Below are 21,882 nucleotides of genomic sequence, written 5' to 3' on the forward strand. Positions count from 1 at the left end.
TTAAGTCTTGATCCCATCACTTGCTTGGGCAGTGACTGGTGTCATAAGGTGGCTGCAGGTTTGTTCTCTCCCTCATTACCCAAGTGGTACAGCTGTGCTGGGATTTACAGGACTTGAGTGGCAGTATGGGAAGTATACTCTGCTATCTACTGGTAGATCTGTAGTTCAGTTCCTCTTGAAAAATATTAAGTCTGGCATGCATCTGACTAAGCCATGTATCTTTGCTCCGTAGCATGTAAGAATTGCTGCTTTTCAGAACAAAAGATTCTAGATTTTGCTTTTTATGAGAAGCAAGCAGCTGCAACAGTATTAAAGGGAGGAAATGGTGCTGTTTGGCATGCTCCTGATAGGAGAAAGGTGGCAGACTAGAGCTCATTTGTAGGTGAGGGTTCATTCCACCTGCTTCAAAGTGCCATTAGCAGTCATAAAAGCTCTGTGGTCTTGCTTTAGCTTTGGTCTTGCTGCAGCCCCTGCGGAAGTGAGGGGCAATGTGGCCTATTCTGAAAAAAAAACTGATTGTGCTTTTTTATTCTGTTCCCAGGGCCCAGTCATTTACGCGCAGTTAGATCACTCCGGAGGACAGCACAGCGACAAGATTAACAAGTCAGAGTCTGTGGTCTATGCTGATATTCGGAAGAACTGAGATGAGATCCTAAGCTATCCAAAGGAAAACACACATTCAGACTGGAATTGCTTGAACAAGATTTGACCCAGAGAACTCACATGTGGCCTTTGATGCCTAGGCTAGGACCAATGCATGTGCATACAGAGGGAAAGATATATATGTATTGTGTGTAAATAGTCTATTTAATCGTACAGAAGTGAGACCAATGTTGCATGTTGAAATGCGGTAAGAATTTTGCTTATAAATTGCCAATATTCTTTTTTGTATCTTGTGTGACGAGAGAGAAAGTGAAAACTCGCATCACAATTTTAAAATATTTTTATCTTGATTATTAATGGAGAAACTGGAAGATGCCTGAAGATTCTAGATTGACCTGGAGATCCTTTTTTTGCTTATAGGGCCTAATTTCTTTTGTGGAAGCGAATATAAAGAAATCTTTATATTCATAGAGTTCTTTATGTGTACAGGGTATTCATCTTTCCTTGGTCAGATTCTCAATACAAGCTGCCTTCTCATATAAACTAGACACTTTCACTTGGTCTTGTAAGCCAAACTGTGACTCCTAGCTATCAGAAATGTAATGTATGTCTTAGCAGTGTAAGTGAAGGAAATGTTTAGGCCTACCTGACCTGTATAACACAGGTCACAGAACTGTTTACTTCTATATTGAGCCCATCTATTCAAGCTTAGTCCTTTAAGGTACAGGGGTAGTGTTGATCTAATGAATTTTGTGAAATGGTAGTTCACCTGTGAAAATATAAGAGCTAGTGAGTTAAAGGGATAGGAAGCTATAGCTGTAGGTGGTTGCCTCAGACTCTGTTGAACCTTTCAGTGAAATGTTTCTTCCTCGAAGCTCTGTCATTTCATATAAGCATGAAAAAGGGCTCCAAGGGATCTGGAAGCTGTAGTACTCCCTCACCTCTCTCCCATGTCTCCATTATACCACTGTCACTTCCTTAGAGATGCTTTATCTGTTCCTAAAAGCCTGTAGTGGAGGCTGAATGACCTCTGGAGGAAATCTAGGGCTTCACTCTTTGGTTTTTTTGATGTGTGTTTTTTTGTGTAACCTATATTTGCACAGAGGATGCGGAGGGCAGTTTATTTCCTTCCTCTCTGCAAGTCTACTACTTGAATACAATTTCCCAGCTTCTTGTTTCTAGATTAAACTCCTCATAGATTGTTAAAGATCTCTGGTTTTTCTGCTGAAGAGGATCTTTCTTTAGCTGACCCATTTGTATCCTGAAATCTGGTGCTAAAAACTAGAAGTGGCATTCCAGCTGAGGTCTTCTCAGAGTAGCGCATAGTAGAAGGATTTCTGTTTTGTACATCCTAATGTGGTGTTGGCTTTTTTGTAGCAGCAAATAATTTTCAGTTTGGTCTACCATAACCCCTTCTCTCTGATTCTTAACCATTTCCTATTTCAGTCTATTTCACAGAATGGTTGAGGTTGGAAGGGACCTCTGGAGATGATCTAGTCCAAACCCCCACCTCCTCAAGTAGGGTCAGCTAGAGCAGGTTGCCCAGCACTGTGCCCAGTTGGGTTTTGAGTATCTCCACAGATGGAAACTCTACAACATTTCTGGGCAACCTGATCCACTGTTTGATCACTTAGAGTGATAAAAACCTGCTTCCTTGTGTTCAGGTGGAATTTCCTTTTTTTAAATTTCTGTCCATTGCCTCTTGTCCTGCCAGTGACCTACTACTGAGAAGAGTAGTGCTCTTAATTCCCTCCCATTGAGTATTTATAGATGTTGATAAGATCCCCCCCCAAGCCTTCTCTTCTTCAGGCTGAACAGTCCCAGTTCTCTCAGCCTTTCCTCATATGAAAGATGCCCCAGTTCCTTTATCATCTTTGTGGCCCTGCACTGGACTTGTGCCAGCAAGTCCATATCTCTCTTGTACTGGAGAGCCCAGAACTGGACACAGTACTCCAGGTGTGGCCTCACCAGTGCTGAATAATGGGGAAGGATCATCTCCCTTGATCTGCTGGCAATACTTTGCCTAATGCAGCCCAGGACACCGTTTGCTTTCTTTGCAGCAAGGGCACATTGTCGGCTCATGTTCAACCTGGTGTCCACCACGACCCCCACAAGGCCTTTTCTGCAAAGCTGCTTTCCAGCCAGGTGGCCCCCAGCATGTACTGGTGCATGGGGTTGTTCCTCCTCAGGTGCAGGACTTTGCACTTCTTGAACTTCATGAAATTCCTCTTAGCCCAATTCTCCAGCCTGTCCAGGTCCCTCTGAATGGCAGCACAACCATCTGGTGTGCCAGCAACTCCTCCTAGTTTTGTATTGTCTGCAAATTTGGCTCTACTGAAATTATGTTATGGCTTTTTCAGACTTCATCTTCAATTTGTCAGTTGGAAACTTGGTTTGAATTCTCATCCTGTCCTCCAGTGAGCTTGCAACACTCTTAACTTGTTATTTGCAAACTTAAGCCTACATTCCATTGTAACATCAAGTAAATGAAAAAGAGTTTTAGGCCTGTGGCAGACCCTTTCAGAACCACATTAGATAATCCTTTAATTATGACAGTGCAACTTTAATATACAACAACCCAACAAAGTTGGGTATGCCAACACTATATTCTTTCATCAGGATCAGACTTCACTGGTTTCCTGACAACACCTGCTTTTGTTAGAAGCCTCATTAAGATAACGATGAATCCTGCTGCTGCTGCTTTCCTTATCTACTGGGCTGTTAACTTCCCAACATTTGTTTTACACCTAGTAAGAAAGGACCGCTTTTGACATGGTTGCTGGAGAAACTTGATTTTGATCTGTCTGTGTTCATCCCTGTGCATCACCATCTTTCTCCCCAGACATTTTAGGGTAGAAAGGAGAAATGTGATGAATGTAGTGATCAAAAATTTGCTGCTATGAGAAGACAGGGCTGTCCTTGGCTCTGAAATCTGCTACTAATGTTTGTTTCTTTTCCTGCTGGAATATACTGGAGAATATGAGCACAATGCTGATCTGGTGCTGACTTTAAGAAACATGCTGATCTGTTTGGTGCTGACTTTAAGAAACACATTGATCTGGTTGGTGCTAACTTTAAGAAACACCCTGATGTGGTGCTAACTTTAGGAGACGTGCTGATCTCGCTGATGCTAACATTAGGAAACATGCTGATCTGGTTGGTGCTAACTAACTTAGGAAACATCTTCCATTGCTTTTGTTTAGCTACAGGTATGTTCATATTGCCTATACTGAGGAGGCTCATTGAAGGGCTGCTTGGATCCTCTTTGTGAAGGCAGAATGAACTTGGAAATATTTTTTAAAAATGTTGAACATCTTTCTAAAAAGAAACAGAAGTCCTTTCCCCCATGAATAGCAGAAATCAGTCTGAATCCCGCTCCAGTGCAAAGGCTGTTGAATTTTATTTATTATTTTTATTTTAATTGGTCACGGGAACATGAATAATGTAGCTGTTATATAACTTACTCCGGCTGAAGTCAAAACAACTTGAGGCAATGTGAGACTTGTGAACTTTCTGTCCCTCAGTTTATCTTAGCTTGTTTAATCATACGATAACTTGTGCTGATGAAAGGGACTGATGCTAAGTTGGCTTACTTAGTAAAGTCTCAGGAGACAGAGGACTTATACTTCCTTGATGGGTAGCAAGCAGAAATTAAAGTTAGACGAGGTCATCATATCCTGATGTTATGGTGACCAGAAGTTTAACTCTGTTTGCTTTACTGCTATTCTCTTAATTCTCTGATGCTGTTCTTTGCAGGTGGAAAGGAACAGCTTGGACTTTGAGGAACACTGAGTGTGTTGTCCTTGTCCTGCTGTAGTACTGCTGCTAGCTCTTTTTAGGACCATCTATTTTAAAACGAAGTGCTGCCTGGCAGGCTCGCTGCAGCACAGCTGAGGGGTAGGCAGCCTCTTCTGAGGTAGTAGCAAATGACTAAAACTGTTACGTGGGTCATCGCCCTTGTATAGTGGAGCTGGGGAAGGTCTGTGTGAGGTGAAAGACTTGCAATGAATTCTCTTTTATTCCTCATGCAAACAAAACTGGGATCAATCTGAAATCCATTTCTCAGCTGAGGGGGGGAAAAAAGGGTCTTTTATGGGTAGAAGTGACCTGTCCATTGTAGGGGTGCAGTTTTGGATGGCCAGCCTGGGCTCTGGCAGTTAAGCCAGCTGGCACCCCCTAGAGCCAGGGTTATGAATGGCATCATTCATGTTCCCTGTTTTTAACAGAACTGCAAAGCAGAAAAGTTTTGGCTTTTTACTAACAGTGAATATATTCTTCCTTATTTTTCATTACCAGAAATTAATTTTGAGAAGCAGATTACAAATAATTATAAAGCATCAATCTAAGTAAATTGGTAGCTGTACTCAGTACATCAAATCTCCATTGCCTCTTTTGACTTGAGCAGTTTTTCTGTGAGGGACATGGTTGGCATGTTCATGAAATGGCATTAAGAGCCATTACAGGGTGGTGGGTGGCAAATATGTCCCTGTAACTGATTGAATGATGTGTCATTTGTAACTGGAGACCCATAGGGTTTTGTTTTCTCTCAAAGCTTTAGTGATACTTCAATTTGTGACTAGAAGAGCTGGAATTAGGTTTTTAAACCTGTGAGAACTGTTTAGGTAACCATCTGTCTTGTAACTGCAGTAAATGTGTATATGCAACTTAGAAGCTGCATTGCCTTGGAGTGGATTCATTGAGGTCAAGTGTGGGCTATATGATTTATAACCAAAACACCTTAACTCTGTATTGAAATCTTGTCCTGGAATTTTACATTATTAATGTATCTACCTAGCACCTCAAGTACAAAATGTTCTTATTGTATAATAGGTGATGGAAATATTTTCTCTTTAAAACCATCAAAGCTGAGAAGGTGGGTAAGACTTCTGGGCTGTGGCCACACCCCTGCGGTGCTAGTATTTAGGTAACATTTTTATATGGGAGACTACAAAATCATATTAACTATGCTCAGCAATTATACTCTTCTTGAGGCTTCTCTTTCCCTTCTCTTCACTGCCCTAAAGCTAATAAGCCCTTTCATTTAAAGGTATTTTTGTACTCTAAAACGCAAGTTCAATGACTTTGGAGATCAGTGTGCTGTGCAATCTTTTCTGTCTCCCTGCAGTGCCAGCTGTTTTTATGTGGTAAATGTAATTGGAAACATAGTCTGGGTACTTTTCTTTTGTAAACCTCTGTCTCAGAGGTATGTAAGAGAAAAAACACCTGTAAGACAGGTGTATAATCTGAGTGAGGGAGCTAGGTATGCACTGCATGGCCTGATTACATGAAGAGCCAGTGTACCAACTGTTAGTGCTTTTGCTTTTATGACTCATCTGGAAACAGTTATCTTGGATATTTTTTCTTGAATGAACTTTCATGTTTTCTGTTGTAATCTTGTGAATATTTTAATACACTTTTTTTCCCCCATTACTGGTTTGCTGGATGAGTCTTACATGGTTAGGGACTGGGAAGGGAGTGGGACTGAAATATACCACCTCTGTTTCTGGCAATATTCTTCAGTCTCTATCTGCTCAGTGAACAGCACAGCTGGAGAGTTCACCATATGAATTGTGATGGGTTGACCCTGGCTGGACGCCAGCTGCCCACCAAAGATGTTCTATCACTCCCCCTCCTTAGCTGGACAGGGGAGAGAAAAATATAACAAAGAGCTTGCGGGTCGAGATAAGGACAGGAGAGATCATTCACCAATTACCGTCACGGGCAAAACAGACTCAGTTTGGGGAAAATTACAAATCAACCAGAGTAAGGTAATGAGGAATAAAACCAAATCTCAGAACACCTTCCCTCCACCCCCTCCCTTCTTCCCGGGCACAACTTCACTCCCAGATTTCTCTACCGAACCCCCCCAGTGGCACAGGGGGACGGGGATGGGGTTTACGGTCATCACACGTTATTTTCTGCCGCTTCATCCTCCTCAGGGGGAGGGCTCATCACACTTCCCCTGCTCCAGTGTGGGGTCCCTCCCATGGGAGACAGTCCTCCACAAACTTCTCCAACATGGGTCCTTCCCATGGGCTGCAGTTCTTCACGAACTGCTCCAGTGTGGGTCCCTTCCACGGCGTGCAGTCCTTCAGGAGCACACTGCTCCAGCGTGGGTCCCCCACAGGGTCACAAGTCCTGCCAGAAAACCTGCTCCGTGGGCTCCTCTCTCCACAGATCTGCAGGTCCTGCCAGGAGCCTGCTCCAGTGCGGGCTTCCCATGGGGTCACAGCCTCCTTTGGGAACCCACCTGCCCCAGATTGGGGTCCTCCCCAGGCTGCAGGTGGAGATCTGCTCCACCGTGGACCTCCAAGGGCTGCAGGGGGACAGCCTGCCTCACCATGGTCTTCCGCACGGGCTGCAGGGGAATCTCCGCTCCGGCGCCTGGAGCATCTCCTCCCCTTCCTTCTTCACTGACCTTGGTGTCCGCAGGGTTGTTTCTCTTACATGTTCTCACTCCTCTCTCCACCGGCTGTTTCTCCCTGTCCCAACTTTTTTTCCTTCTTAAAAATGTTATCACAGAGGCGTTACCACTATCGCTGATGGGCTTGGCCTTGGCTGGTGGCGGGTCCATCTTAGAGCTGGCTGGTGTGGGCTCTGTCGAACACAGCGGAAGCTTCCAGCAGCTTCTTAGAGAAGCCACCCCTGTAACCCCTCCTGCTACCAAAACCTTGCCACACAAAACCAATACAATACCCTGTATTACCACTTCAGCTAGGAGAACTAAGAAATGCATGTGAAACTGTAGCAGAATACACATAGGAGAGAAATAGCTTCATGGCAGGACAGCCCCTGAAAAAGGGAAGCTGACAGACTTACCAGGTGCATGTCTTGTAAGAATGGAAAATGCTTTCCTTAAAGTATCCAGCACAAATGCTTTGCACAGGATAATATAACATTATACATAGAGTGAGAAAGGAGGGGACGTCGGTGCCACAGCAAGGTGCTGTAGCTCATGCAACTATAGAATGGTTTCCTTTTCACCCTTGCCATGCTGGAGTGATAACTCAAATGGGGTGTATGTGGGGGGAAGTAGGGGTGGAGAGAGACTTAATAACAGGAGTTTCCAAAACTCCAGTATTTCAAGGCCTTCATTTTCCTGAAAGCTGAATCCTGAAGAAGCTACTCTGTCTCACAGTTATCTTTTTCTCCTGGATATAAATTCCTGAGCACTGGTACTGACTCCTAGCTTTGGTGGAAGAAGTCTCAGAGAACCTGCTAGGGAAGCTCATTGATGCCGTGCTCTGAGCACAATTGCCTCGTACTTCTCAGCAACAGATGAGCTCCAGCAGTGTAATGCAAAGCCTTTGCTTGGAAGCTATTTCACAGTGGCACACTTTTCCTCTTTACGGGAGAATAAGTAGGGAGAGATGTTGACTTTCAGGAAAAGCTTCAATATTTATTCACAAACATGCCACAGATGGGAATATACCACTGCCTCCAAAGCTTTGGAGAACTGACATGCATATGTTTCCCAAGTGCACACCTTTGCAGGAAATCTGAATGCACTTAAGGAGGAGGTGGAAAGTGAGTAATAGAAGTTTTGGCTGTTTATTTTTCACACTCCCAAGAACCAGGTGCTTAAATGTGCCCATCTTCTGCCTCTAGTTGTAAAGGATGACAGAAGCTAAACCACCAGTGGCATATACTAGTTTGCCCTCCTCTTGTTAAAGACGGCGTTGGCTGGAAAACAAAGGAAGATATATGTAGCTGAAAAGAATATCCTAACGCTACCAGGGAAGAGCATCAGGGAACGAAATGCAAATGCTACTGTTGTTGGTTACTGAAAGTATGGTAAAACCCCACCCAGACTGATTACTTCAGTCTGAGGCTCTGGCTGACTGTCACCAGTACCATGTCACTCCCGGCACTGTTCACTAGAGTCAGATAAGGTGGGGCCCAGCAACTCATTCTAGGCACAATCAACAATCAGTTTCTTTTAAAGAGGCAATATAAGACACACAATTTTACTTCAATTCAAAAGGTTGCACTTTATTTAAATGTATGGAGATAGTTATTTGCACTTAGAAAACACTTGCTGTCTAGACATTTAGAATTCCTCTTTCATTTTCTCAGAGGAAAAAACATTAAAATTAGTGAAGCTAGGTCCCATGGGGAAGGGTTTGTGCATTGTTGGATTTGACCTGTTGGGTTAAGCATCTCTTTGCTGCAGCTGCTCTTGTTGTTTTGCTTTTAGCTCCTGATTATACCTATAGGGAAAAAAAAAATTTAAAAAAGGAGTGGAGACTAAGAATAGAACACCAGTTACAATAACAGTGTCTTCCTAACAATCTGTTCAGCAGAGGAGGTTTAAAATTACAACGGACTTGAGGGTGGATACTCAGGATAGGATAGTTCAGTTCATGTAAGAAGTTCCAAATTTGTTGTTAAGTTTGCCTCACTCCTGGCCAGTACTGAAGCCCAAGAACTCCAAATTTGCCCTCAAGAAATAACTTAAAAAAAAAACAACAACCACTGCTCTGCTTAAGAGCCCTTCGATCCAGCTGGAACTGACACGATTCAACACTGAAAGCTGACAAAAGTGCAAAACTTCTGAGGAGGAGAAAGTCTAGGCTGTTTGTCAGTCAGACCTACAGCTTTTAAAGAATGCCTTAGACCCAGAAACTACAGCTTGCATAGCGCATTCCTTAAAATGTGCTCTAGCTATACTGAAAATATTTAAAGCTTTGCTCCCACTTAACTGGAAAACTAACAATGTAGCAAAGAAGTTCTGCAATGTTTAATTAATTGTTCAGTTCCTCTTGCCTGTTGCACTGAGGCTGGTGGAATTTATAAATTCCTGGTTAAGATGAGGTGGTGTGAATGCTTAGTTATAGTATGTAGAGTAGCCCTTCTTAATACATACCTCCATATTCGGAAGAGTTGAGAGCCACCAGCACAGCCAACAAAGAAGTTCACAGCAAACAGACTCCAGTTTTTAGGAATAATAACTAGAGAGTACCTTGACCAAATAAGGCCTGTTGAATGAAGGGGAAAGATCTTAAGTCTTTAAAGTGAAATATTCAGACATTCCCCTAAGTTTGGAGAAAGAATCATGGGCCAGTTTAAGTAAACAAGTTTTACAACTTCATGTTAGACAACTGCTTTCCTAGTAACTAGCCATTTCTCGGTTAAAAGCGCATCAAGTGCCAGTGGGACAGGTATTGCATTTTTCCAAATAACTAGACAATAAGGTCAATCATAGCCTTAATATCAAGCAAAGACCCTCTGTACTCTATTGTAGCCTAGACCTCAATTCTCCAGCACAGTTGCAGGGTAGTGGCATTTTGCTGTAGTATATCCAGCTTGCTGCACCAGCTTAGAGATTACAGAATTTACCAGTCAAGAAAGGCTTACCTATCATGCAGAATGCACAGCACTGTGTCGGATATCAAAATAAAGTCTAGAGAAGGAAGAAGGTGGCAGCTATAATGTTGATTTTCAGCTTTAGCTGCCACAAGTCCCACCCCTGACAAGAACTGGTAGAACACCTTGAATACAGAATATTGTTTCTGCCAGCGTGAAAATTCATGGCAGACAGCAGTGCAGCAGTCCGTGTACCCACTGCTTCTAAATTCTTTTAACACATGGAAATTTTTTCCAGTTATGTTAGTGTAATTACTCTACCATTGTTTAATCTCTTAAAGTCTGTTCTAAAAAAGTCACTATACCCTGGACTGACTTCAAAATTACTTGACCTGAAGCAAAAGAGGTCACTTAGTGGAATGAGTGGTATCGTAACTTAAGAGATGAAACTTATATCCTAACTCATAACAACTTGCTCTGGACAATTCCAAATTAAGACACATGTAGAAAACTGTTAGATAATCACAGAACTCTTACAGATTTAATAAGAAGTATAGGTCTGTCCTAGAATTATCATCTGACAGCAATAGTGACAGCTAGCATATTATAGTTAACCTTTTTCTATAGAAGTGGATTAGTACTGATGGAGGATTCAGAAGGAAGCGTATACAGTTTTAGAGAGGGTGCTGTGTAAAAGCATGGAGTAACTTTGGCTTTACCTGTGGCCATTAGTACTGCAGACTGTGCTGTGCTGAGTTTTTCTGCTGGTCTGGTCATATCGGCCATTCCAGCACATACCAAACCCTGTAAAGAGAAATTCAGTGAGCACCAGTCAAGTACCAGGACCTCCTGCAACAGATCAAACACTTTACAAGGGGAAGTTGCTTCATAGCTCAGTGCTTATTCTATATGCATTATGCAGGAAATGGGATGTATTATATGAGCAGAGTAATTAGGCTCTTGGAGACCCCATTCACTTCTAGTCCCTTGTGGTAGGAATAAGAACACAGTTATGGGGGGGTACAACTGGCTTGCAATAAAATCCCAGGCACTGGCAATTTTGTATTAATTTAAGAACAAGGTTAATTTAAGCTTTTAAGCTTAAGAAAGCAGCTGGGGAAAAAAAATGGTTTTCATGCAACAAGTAGAAGCTTATCTAAATAAGGCCTTTCTTCCTAAAGCTCAGGGTGAGATATTGCTGGTAAAGATGTAGGTGTGACACCATATAGTCTTCACTCAGCTTCATCTGAGGAGGTGAAAGTGCTTCTTTTTTAATACAATTTCAGTAAAAGTAGAAAACTTCAGGTGAGGTGAGGAATAGGTTGGCTGATCTACCTGACAACATTACTAACAAACACGCTGCTTGATTTGGTTTGTTGTGTTACTGCCCTCTACTGGAAATACAATTTCATGTTCACATTACAGGCATTCACCAAAAAAACCCAACCCCAAAGCCAAAAAACCTAAATCCCACAAATAAGAGAGTCCTAACACTTTTAATTCACCGACTGCCACTAAGAACTCCTTTGGCTCCAATCAAGAAAACAATTTTCAAGGGTAGATACTTCTGTGTGCTGCCTCACTGATGGGATTGATACTGCAGCAGTGGTGCCATGGAGGTACAGACTTTGAGCACACTTGGGTAACTGCAGTAAATGCACCTTTGCCATGTAGGGGGAAAGTCATTTTAACTTCTCACTGAAGAACTTCACTGTGAGCTTAGAGAAGTCTTCCTGCATGTTCACAAAAGAAAAACCATCTGTGTATAAGCTCTTTTGATACAGCAGCAGTCGACACCAGCCTGCTCAGAAGAGTTGCCTGTATGCTCAGGCTCAAGAGCATGTTGCCTGGGGGAGTCTCTCAGAAAGGGGAAAGTTAACCACGGTTACTGCATCTCCAGTTTAGATTGTCAAAGAAACCAAGCTACAGCTTAGAGCATTGCCTGTGGCCTATAAAAAGTTGGGGTTAACAATGGCAAATTTACAAACCAGCTGGCAATAGTAAGAGCAGGTTATATCCTTGGTTGTTATCAAACAAAGAGATCAAACAGCTTCGTGATTTTAGAGGTCACTTATTTCATCCGTAGCAATACAACAACTAGGAGGAGTACAGTGAATTAGGAGGAGGCATATACTTCACCCTGTGCACAAACATAGCCAAGGGATGTAACCAAGTGGGAAGCAGAACTGCACAGGAAGCGGAGAGTTACTGATAGCCAAAATGGCAGTGCCGTTTTAATTTTGTTTTCTCAAGATTACCTTGCACTCTGACACACTTTAACCTGCCTTCAAACTATGAGGCTTAGGAATTGGCTTGCTTAAGATACTATTCAAATTCTTCAATCTCAGAAGAAATACATGCTTTAAGCATTTTGAATTATGCCAGCTCATGCCTACCTTGAGCAACAGTTAGTGTTTCACAAAAGAAAGCTTTTGTACTCTTTGCTGCAAGTTTCACAATTTTTTCCACAAAGCATTTTTCTCCCACTGTATCCCCTGCATGTTGTGCTATACATTATCAAGGCTAATTTTGTTCCTCCCAGTATATTACAAATTAGAGCCTTGGTATTAAATCTTTCTGTAGGCTCAGATATCTGCAGGGAAACCATTGCTTGCTCAATGGGTTGCTGTAGATTGCCCTCCGATTGCGATTCAGACACCAGCTGGCATCTTATACTTACCCATTTCATAATAGGTGCCCAGAAAAACACTGTTTTGGGACCTGAGAGAGGAGGGGGGAAAAAAGAAAAGAAGTTAAATTATTCAGTGAGATGTAGCTGTTTTAATACCCACAGTAAGTTTTGGAGTTGTTTCATTTTTTTAAATAATGAATTGTGTATATTAGCGCAGTTTCTATTACTGTATGAGCTCTATCACCTAATACCTATAGTTCATCAGCTCAGTGCATCAACCTTCAGTTGTGTAATCAGTCCACCCATTTCTGCAACAGATGAGTAGGATTTTGTATTTCCATTTTTAAGCAAACAACACTAGAGCAGGCAAAATGCACTTATAGTGAAAAGAGTTAGGATAAGGCCTAGGAACAGTGAAGACAGTTTCTATATTGTGATTAAAAGCTACTCTACAGCTGGACTAACAGAAATAGTATTTGAAATCTTTGTGAACTGAATCTTGTAAACTAAAACCCCCAAATATTTTATTACTGGTACTGTAACAAGTCACTTCCTCCTTCCCTTCCCAAATCACAGCCCACCTCTTCATGCTACCGAAGACATGCTGTGCAGCAGCATTAGATGGTTAAAGTGAGAGTACAAATCGCAAACATAAGTAGCAGTAAATGTCGCAAGGAGAGTGTCCTCATTCACCCTAATCTGCATCCCTGAATAACCACGTCTTTCTAGTAGAAACAATGCTTCCCACCGAATCAACCCTACACTCCAATAATCTACCAATAGGCCAAGGGGGATAATGGGGGAAGAGGACAAGATCTACAGAAGGAAGGGAGAAAAGTCAATGGAATGGTATCTGGGGGAAAACATCTCTCTTACAAATACATAGGTCTTACAGCAGTGCTAAAATAGCAACTGGTTGGTTAAAACAAAGTACTGTAATGCCACACATACAATGTGCAGGTTGCCAACCACACCAGAAATCATTAATCTAGGACTACTGCTCGAAGTCTTAAAAGAGACCACGATCCAAAGTACCAACCCACCGCACTGGGAGACAGTCAGGACACTGGTTCCGATTTCCTCAAAACACATGAAGTTTTAGGTCTTGCTAGGCCACTGCTCAGTATTCTGATAACATGCAAGATGAAGCCAAGTTTTCACCATAATATGTTACATATTATGAGTAAAGTTTTAAAATATGATAAACACTAGGACTTTGGTTGCTTGCTTTTTATGTGAGCTAATTTTTCACTAACAATTCAGCCTTAAAAAGGCCTTGCAGTAACTATTTGTACTCCCTGTTTCAAGTACCTGCAAGTTTAAAACTGTGACTTGGGAAAAATTAACTGTCAGGTTTCTACAGCAAGCACCTGTGAAGCAACTCATAATTTGGGGGATAAGACTAATTCTTACAAATACCAGTTGCTCACCTTAAAGCCAACTAAGCCCTATAAAAGGGCAGGGCAACCTCAGCACAGAAGGCAACAAAAACTGGCTTGGCGGCTTTGCGTAAAGCCCTCTTAGACCCACACTGCTTGTGATAGCGATCAAGTTTCAAACTGCAGTTAATAACTACCAGCACATTACTTTTGTCTTGGATAACTGAATGTTTCTACCTACATGGGATTTAATTTTTTTTAGGATGCCTGGGGTGGTGCAGCCACTAAAACTGCCTAATGTTATTGAACAAATACAGCTCAATATTCATCTTTTAAAGATAGAAACTTCAGTTGCTGTTCTCTTAGGCAGCTACTTAGTATGTCAGTATCAGGCTGCAAATACAGCTCTTTATAAATCAGTCTTACAGAGGTCCCACGAAAGTAGCTTTAATTACTATCATCTATTTTCTTCTAAAACACAAATTCAGATTTGGAGTACTGGAGAATGTGGGGTCAGTATAAATTATTAAATTGACATTCCCTAAACAGCTAGCAAACTTTTCAAGAAGACTGACATTAATTTTTATTAATAAGAGATAACTTGGTAATTTAAAACTGCTGACTACAAAAGTAAGAAACAATTGAAGACAAGTAAGATAGCAAGCCAAGCTTGTTATAAGGGAAGACTGTCAAACGCCTCAAGCAGAACACCTCTTCTGGATGCACTCCAATAAGCACCCAGCTGGGGCGAGCTCTTGCCAGATCCTGACACCTGGAATTTTTCAAGGGTGAATTTGACAGCAGCACATCAGAGCAGGGGCATACCACAGGCTAAGTTGGACACTGTGTGTGTGACCAGCTTATAGAATTTACAACCTCTATTAAATGTAAGAAGTCTTTGTCCTGGAGAGTTTAGTTTAATCAGGCAAAGTGAACCAAAGAGGCCAAAGGAGAGGGAGTAGAAGCACAGCCCACGCTTCCCAGTGGCTGCCAAGAGCAATGTTCCCCGCTCTGTGGCAGCCTGGGGAGTTGGTGTGCTGTACCCCAGGCCCTTCGCTGTCCTCCAGTGGCCTCGCTCTGTGCAATGCCAGCCAAGAAACCACTTTTCAGACCAGGCTTCAATTACTTCACTGGAAGCTTTCTCTGTGCCAGAAAACAAGTAGGCATTGTTCTTCATTTCTCACAAGTGATTTATAATTTCATTATAATGACACTTATACTCCTAAATTAGACTAGAAACTTGGATATCACCAGAGATAAAATGTGAGCCTTTCATTTTTAACCTACTTGTTTTGCAGTCAGAGTGACATCTATTGCATAACTTTCTCACAGACTCACCTTCCAGACATTCAAGGCTGAAACAGAAGTGGCAGAGGTTCAGATTTGATACCTGCTTGCTCTGTGGCTTTTCTCACTTATGCCATCAGTACGGATTATGGCAGATATATATGTATATATACATACAGACCCACACAGAGTCCCTAAAAAATGGATTTTTTAAGATTAATTTCAATGTGATGGTGGTGAACAAAAGTGGCCCACAGGCAGTTCCATGAAGTGAAAAGCACTGCAAGAGAACCTCCAAAGCCTTTTTCAATTAGTACTACGGTTCTGATGAAGAATGAACATAGATGTTCCCAGTGCTCGCCATGCCTTGTATTCAATACAAGCAATTGGAAGCTGCCACATTTCACACAGGATGAATGTGGCACTCAGAGGCTTTTGGCACCCTTACAATGGAAGCGCTGGACATATTGACTTTTTACATACAAAAATTACATTAATATTAAATATGTATATAGGTCTAGTGAATTCAGTACGAATCAGACATTTTGATAAACTGCAGTTTTCACTCTTTAACTGTGATTTCTAGAAAGCAACAATTTTCACTTCAAGAAAGGTCCATTATAGGAGGACGGAGCAACAGACCAAAAACTAAAGTCCACTTCTACAGTGCATATTCCAGGTAGGTGAAGAGTCAAGGTTGCATATCATACTGAAACAAAACAGTGGGAACAGCAGCCTATGGAATTTTGGGATTTTATCAAGCACTCTTTTAAACTATCCTATGCAATTTGTTTACATAACAAACATCACCTCAATGGCACTGAAGCAGATCATTTTACAAGAGGGTTCTCCCTAATAACCCAAACCCCCATGTTTGCTCAAGTAAAGGTGAGCTTTAGGTCAGGTGATGGTAGCCCATTTCAGGGAATCTTGAGCCCTTCCTACCCCACAGGAGCCCTTCGGCTACGACAGCGTATTCCTCAAGGGCACGAGCTGCCTTCGGTAGCAGGGCCGGATTCACCAGAAAGCAAATGAAGCAAAGAGCGGCTTGACTTAAACCAGAGTACACTTCAGGAACCCCTGCCGCGCTCGCCCCCCCTATTTTTCCAGCACATCCACGCGAAAGAAGTGGCAGCTGAAGCCTTCGGGCCCCTCTGGAAGTCATCACGGCCCCCGGAGGAGGGTCAGGCAGCCCAGCCGCCCCCCGCGTTCAAACGGCGGAGCCGTGCGGCAGCGGCGGCGCTCCGCTCCGCTCCGGTCGTGCATCCCGGCCGACGGCAGCAACAGCAGCTGGCGTCGCGCCTGTCGCCCTCCGTCCTCCCAGAGAAGAGAGGTCTTCCTCTGACGAGCAGGAGCCCGCTCTTCGGCAGCCTTCCCCGCGACACAGCCCGACCCGGCCTCCCCCCCCCCCGCCGGACCCCGCTGCCCAGCGCTCTGGCAGCCGCGGCAGCTCCCGGGGACCCCCCCCCGCACCCCGCCTCCTCCTCCGCGGACCCAACCGGCGGCCAAGGTGACCCCCTCGGCCCTCCCCGCGCGGAGCCGCCCAGCGGCCGGCGGAGGACGCCCCGTTACCTGCCGGGTGGTTGTAAAAGGGCCGGAACCGCGGCGGCAGCTTGAGCTCGATGCGGTCGAGCAGTCTGTGGTAGGAGGCGCGGAGCCCCGCGACGGCGGCCGCCATGTCGGGACGGCGAGGGGGGGAGCGCGGGGGCCGGGCGGTGGCGGTGGCGGTGGCGGCGGCGGGGGGCGAGCGGGTGCCGGCAGCTGCTTCCCTCCGCGACCCTCCGTCCTTCCACCGCCCCCAGCGAGCCCCGCCTACCTGTCACCCCTGTGCCGGGGGGAGGAGCGCCGCTTCCTGCGCGCTGATTGGCGGCCTCCGCAAGAGAGAGGGAGGGGCGGAGGGGTTCGCGAAGCGCTATTGGTTAAGGGTGGCCCGCCCCCGCCTCGCGAGGGGAGCTGGCGCCAGGCGCTCGGAGGCGGTGTCCCGGCCGTCTTGGGGAGGGGCGCGAGCGCCCGGCTCAGAGATGGCCGCCGGCGCCGCTTCACTCTCCCATCCGAGATGGCCGGCGCGGGAAATCCCCGAGCCGTGACCGCACGCCCAAACCCAAGATGGCCGCCTCGTGGCTTCATCGCTTGGCTCGAGAGCCGGTTCGGCCGGCGAAGCCGAGCGCGTTGACGGCACCCGCCGTTTCCACGACGCGCCCTCCCCTTTCGGGGCGGGGCGGCCCCCCTCGGCGCGACCTTCCCAGCTCGCGCGAGACGCCCGGAGTCTCGGAGCGCTGCGCCCTCCCCCCGCCCAGCGGCGGGGGCGGGGCGCCGTGGGGGCGGGGCGCCATGCATGGGGGCGGGGCGCGGAGCCGCCGCCGGTCCCGCCGCCGCTCCCTCCGCGTCGGTGCCTCGGCGCGAGGCGGGCGGACGGACGAGCGAGCGCCGCGCGCGCGGGGGCCGGTCGGTCCGTTTCCATGGTGATCGCGCGGGGCGGCCGGTACCAGCGGAGCGCCCGACACCCCTCCCTCCCGCCGCGCCCCGTCGGCGGGGGGCCATGTCCCGCGGGCACTGCCCCCACCTGCTGTGGGACGTGCGGAAGCGGAGCCTGGGGCTGGAGGAGCCTGGCCTGCTGCGGAGGCACTACCTGGGTAAGGGCGGGGGCCGCGGCGCGGGCGGGCGAGGCGAGGCGGGCGCCGTTGAGCCGTTCTTAGCCCCCCCCCCCCCACCCCCGGGGTGAGGAGGGGGACGCGCACCGCTTCCGACCGCCGCGGCCGGGCGCCCCCCCTCTCCCCATGCGCGGGGCGGGGGTAGGTGACAGCGGATTCTCCCCCCACACACACCCCCCGCGAGGCGCGCGCGCGCTGGAGGCGGGGCGCGGCGGGAAAAGGGTCCGCGCGTGGCGTGGCGGGGGGTGTGGGGTGCTGCCGGCCGGCCCCCGGTCTGAGCCCGGTTCCCTTCCCCCCCCCCTCCCGCCGCGGCGCTGCCGGCTGGTGTCGCTTCCCCTCTTGGCCGGGCTGTCCCGCGGCGGCTGCCGGCTCCGAAGTTTCCTGTGCCCCGCGTGGGGCGGCCCCCCGTCGTCGTGTGTGTGTGTCGTGTCGTCCCCCCCCCCCCCCCACCCCGCCATCCCTCCGCGCCCTGGAGGGGTCCCGGGCAGGGCTCTCGGCTCCCTCCGCGGGCTGCCTCCGCTGCCCGACGGCCCTCGCCCGCCCCTCTCTCTCCCTGAAGGAACTGTTGCGTGAGGGAGATCCAGCGGGGAAGTCGGGCGGCGGCGGATCGCGGCGGCTCAAAATAGACCGGTAGCCGTGGCTTATGCCCGGGGCTGAGCGGGCTCCGGATTTACCGGCCCTGAGCCTCTAAAGATTGCTAACAAAACACGTAAATGCCGGGATAATAGCGTGATTGTTCTCCGGGCTTTTCGGCGTTTCCTGGGTTTTGAAAGCTGAATGCTGGGCAGAGCCGCTTGAACGTGTTCGGTGCCGGCTTATTTAGCGCGTCTTTGTGTTCACAACTGCTCTGCGGCGGCCGGGGTGGGGGTGTGGGTGTCTCTAAATACGCCCCAGCTCCTTGCTGCTCGCTCTTTCAAACGCTCAGCTCGTTATATTCACTTTCCAAGCGCCGTACGTGAAAAACGGCGTTAGTTTCAGTTTACGAGGCTTCAGGGCGATTTCTTTAGAGTAAAAGAACTATTGATATTCTTTGTAATGGCGCAGGTTGCATGCATTCCGCATCTCCCCGTGCCCAAAAATATTTTAAAAAAATATTTATTCACGTGTTTTTTTGGAGGCGTGGCGGTCTATCGCATATATCATGATGACACTCGGATCTGGGGACGGGGGGGTGGGGGTGGCGGCGGCTCTCCAGGGAAGATGGCTTATTGGTCGCAAACGCACTCTTTTGTGCTTGTGGGGCAAAATAATTCCTGCTTTTGAGTCGAAACGTTGAGTGCTTGACATGGAACTTATTTACAGCATTGTAAAAAGTCTGTCTTTGTACCTCCTAGGCATTTCTGACTGTGGTTGGTATTGGTTTTCATTTGGTTTCCTGGTGGAATTTAAGGTGGCGTATCACATTACCAAGTCTAACTCGGTAGTTTTCTGCCTGTTGTCCCTGAGCACTCAGTAATCCACAGAAGGTAACTGGGAAAAGCAAGGCCATTGCTGGTAGGTTTTCATCTATTATAGAGAGGGTGTATGTGTGTAGAGCACCTATGTGCACTTAAGTCCTTTGGAAAGAATTTTTGAGGTCCTAAAATTGGAAAAGGTTGAAAAGTAATAGTCTAACTGCTTTTGACTTTTGTTATGCCTTGACAGCTGTGCTTGGCCAAGTCTTAGCTGAGGATTGTCCTAATTTTTAGTGGTCAAACATGGATATCCTTCTGGCTGGATGCGTAAGGAATTTTTATTTTATTTTTCCTGCTCTAGTAGGAGCAGAAAAGCTCAATGTTAAAATTAGAACTGTAGTGTGTAGATTTTGAAGAAGCACCATAAGACCTTTTTTTTTTTTTTTGATCAGTATAAATCCTCCTCCCAGATTTATTAAGATCTCTTTCCTGGACACTGCTCCAATAAAACATGCATAACTTCAGTTAAAAACAAAATCCCTCTGGTGACGAGGTTAAGGTCTCATATTTACTGTTTTTCATTTAACCTAAACACATTCAGTAGCTTTATAGCTTTGAGAAAATAGGACCTGAGAGAGGCTTCCTGCTGAATTGATGTCAAGATCTGCATTGGTGGTGGTAAGAGTTGCTCAGTCCTTGCTGACTTCTGCTTTTAACAAAAGGGGCTTGTGTTGAAAATGGCATTCATGGCCTTAATAGACCCACTAATTTTGCTGCTAGTCGGGTGTGATTGCTTGTGTGGAGATTTACCAGATGACAGGCCTGTTGCTGTGCCTTTTTGTGTGCAGTTTAGTGGATGTACGGGTCTTCCCTCTTTCAGGCTTCAGCAGTTCTATGTAGGAGCTTTGTTGTTTGGACACAGATTAAGTCCACAGTGGTCAGATAGGTAACATTGATTGTTGATCATTGCTGATCTAGTCTGAATGGGAAGTAAGGTTTCTTCCTATTTATACTGTTTTTATACTGTTTCAACAGTCTGATAGAACAAATGCAAGTCAAGCATTTAATTTTGACTTTGTAATAGTATTGGGAGACTTGAGGCATTGTCCATGTGCATTTTTTGCTTGTTTGTTTGGGGTTTTTGTTTGGCTAGGTTTTTTTTTTTGTAAATTTGCCAAAACAATTATGGATACCAGTACAAAATAAAGTAGGTTATTTGTCTCTTCATTGTCTGCTGCTCTTTTTCAACCAGGAAATCAAAGGAGAACCTTCATAGCAAGTCTGTAACTAACAATGCAGTTCACGGTGTGTTGGAAGGAATATGTGTATATATGAATGATACTTGCATAGTGAACCATTCATTTGGAGGGTGTTGTTATGCTACAATGTAGAATATGGGGAATATTGAAAGGGACTACGTATTGAAGGAAGACATCTGAGAATTAAGTGCTGTTTCCTATTTACTCTGTTTCAGTTTCATGTGAACTGGCAATCAAGTGGCACTCTATTTATAGCCGCTTTCAGCTTTCGAAAACAGCTGCTCCAGGAAGGATCTGTGCATCATACTGTACCTTTCCATGCAGATAGTTCACTCCTGGAATTTATGTCCTTGCAAAAAACCTCTGATTTTGCAAGATCTCTAAATAATTGCTCTGAAACCTAGTCAGCTCTGGACAGAGTTCTAGAGGAAAGTCTTGTGGAGATGGGGCAATGTATATGCACCTGGGACATGTCCTTCAGATGTTATCATTTAGTAAGAATTCTTGCTGTGATGACAGAGGGAAAATGTGGGTCTTATCAATGTATTTTAGCTACATTTCTTCAGCATTTGTAGGCTAATTAGGCTCAGTTTCAGACCGTGCTTGTATCTGAAGTCTCCGGAGAAAGCCAAGCCTTGGGGAGGCTGTCAGTAACGCTCTTTTCTTTGGTTCAGTTTGGGCATCGTCTTAGCCTAATGCTAGCGGGAGGAGTCCTGCTGCTGGATCATGGATGGAAACTGAGTTTCAGACTACTTTCAGTTGTTAAAAACATCGCAGTGCTTTTACACGGAAAACATTGGTAGTAAACTAGTATCCAATTTAAATTCTTCTTTGAAACTGGCAAGTGTAATTATTCAGTCATGATACTTTCCCAAGAATCCCCAAGTCTTTGTTGCCATTTTGTATCACTGTGGCAATATTTCAGTGACTAATGAACACACATGTTCTGATAGCAGGTAAAGTGTTCAGTGCCATCACAATAAGGGCCTCTATGTGGGTGAAGTATAGCATATAATAATTTGACTAAAGAAATAGCAGCATGTGTGTCTTGCAAGAAGGAAGTGAGTCTATAATTCCTCTGAAGTATTTAATGTGACGGATTTATTTGCTTATCTGTGAAGGGTCATGCTGCTGAGGATGGCTCTGTTCAGCCAGGAGGAAGACTGAAGAGTTTTTGGTTGTTTTGTTTGTTTGTTTTTGGGGGGGGAGGGGTTGGTTTGGTTTTGGGGGTTTTTCTAGGGTTTTTTTGTTTGTTTGGGGGGGGGGCTGGCTTTTTTTTGTTTTTGTTAACTGACATAGCAGGTTATCTGGAGAAAATCTGTTAGTCTAAAATAGCTTGCGGAGGGGAACTGATTCTGGTTTTTTAGCTCA

The 21,882-nt window shown here is 45.5% G+C and overlaps 3 protein-coding genes across 10 annotated transcripts in view; 2 read left to right on the forward strand and 1 right to left on the reverse strand.

The window, feature by feature from the left end:
• MPZL1 (myelin protein zero like 1) overlaps window positions 1–6,033 on the forward strand; it is a 40,126-nt gene extending 34,093 nt beyond the window's left edge. For both annotated transcript variants that reach the window (XM_075034020.1, XM_075034023.1), the window contains one exon: window positions 542–6,033. Coding sequence is in view for 1 of the 2 variants with exons in the window: in XM_075034023.1 (XP_074890124.1) it covers window positions 542–566 (25 nt within the window). In the remaining variant the exon portion in view is untranslated. The remainder of the gene's footprint in view (window positions 1–541) is intronic.
• Window positions 6,034–8,568: 2,535 nt separating this feature from the next.
• MPC2 (mitochondrial pyruvate carrier 2) lies at window positions 8,569–17,031 on the reverse strand. Its single transcript, XM_075034027.1, has 5 exons — window positions 16,780–17,031; window positions 12,590–12,630; window positions 10,629–10,713; window positions 9,470–9,581; window positions 8,569–8,813 (listed from the first exon to the last, which is right to left on the reverse strand). The coding sequence occupies exons 1-5, from the start codon at window positions 16,883–16,885 to the stop codon at window positions 8,756–8,758; spliced, it is 402 nt and encodes a 133-aa protein (XP_074890128.1). The 5' UTR covers window positions 16,886–17,031; the 3' UTR covers window positions 8,569–8,755.
• A 514-nt stretch (window positions 17,032–17,545) lies between these two features.
• The window catches only part of DCAF6 (DDB1 and CUL4 associated factor 6), a 94,088-nt gene continuing 89,751 nt past the window's right edge, over window positions 17,546–21,882 (forward strand). For 3 of the 7 annotated variants that reach the window (XM_075034029.1, XM_075034031.1, XM_075034032.1), the window contains exon 1: window positions 17,547–17,840. In XM_075034029.1, the coding sequence (XP_074890130.1) occupies window positions 17,747–17,840 (94 nt within the window). In that variant the 5' untranslated portion in view covers window positions 17,547–17,746. Of the gene's footprint in view, window positions 17,841–21,882 lie in introns of all 7 variants that reach the window. The other 4 variants (XM_075034030.1, XM_075034034.1, XM_075034033.1 and 1 more) reach the window with 2 other exon arrangements.

The sequence above is a fragment of the Buteo buteo genome, chromosome 8, assembly GCF_964188355.1.
Source record: "Buteo buteo chromosome 8, bButBut1.hap1.1, whole genome shotgun sequence".
In the NCBI taxonomy this organism is placed as follows: Eukaryota; Metazoa; Chordata; class Aves; order Accipitriformes; family Accipitridae; genus Buteo; species Buteo buteo.

What these genes read in the sequence shown, in the direction of transcription:
- MPC2 (XM_075034027.1), bottom strand. Translation starts at nt 16,885, where the DNA reads ATGGCGGCCGCCGTCGCGGGGCTCCGCGCCTCCTACCACAGACTGCTC. An exon ending in GGGCACCTATTATGAAATGG is followed by an intron (nt 10,714 to 12,589) that starts GTAAGTATAAGA and finishes TTCTCTTTACAG; the next exon opens with GGTTTGGTATGTGCTGGAAT. An exon ending in TGCAGTACTAATGGCCACAG is followed by an intron (nt 9,582 to 10,628) that starts GTAAAGCCAAAG and finishes TTCATTCAACAG; the next exon opens with GCCTTATTTGGTCAAGGTAC.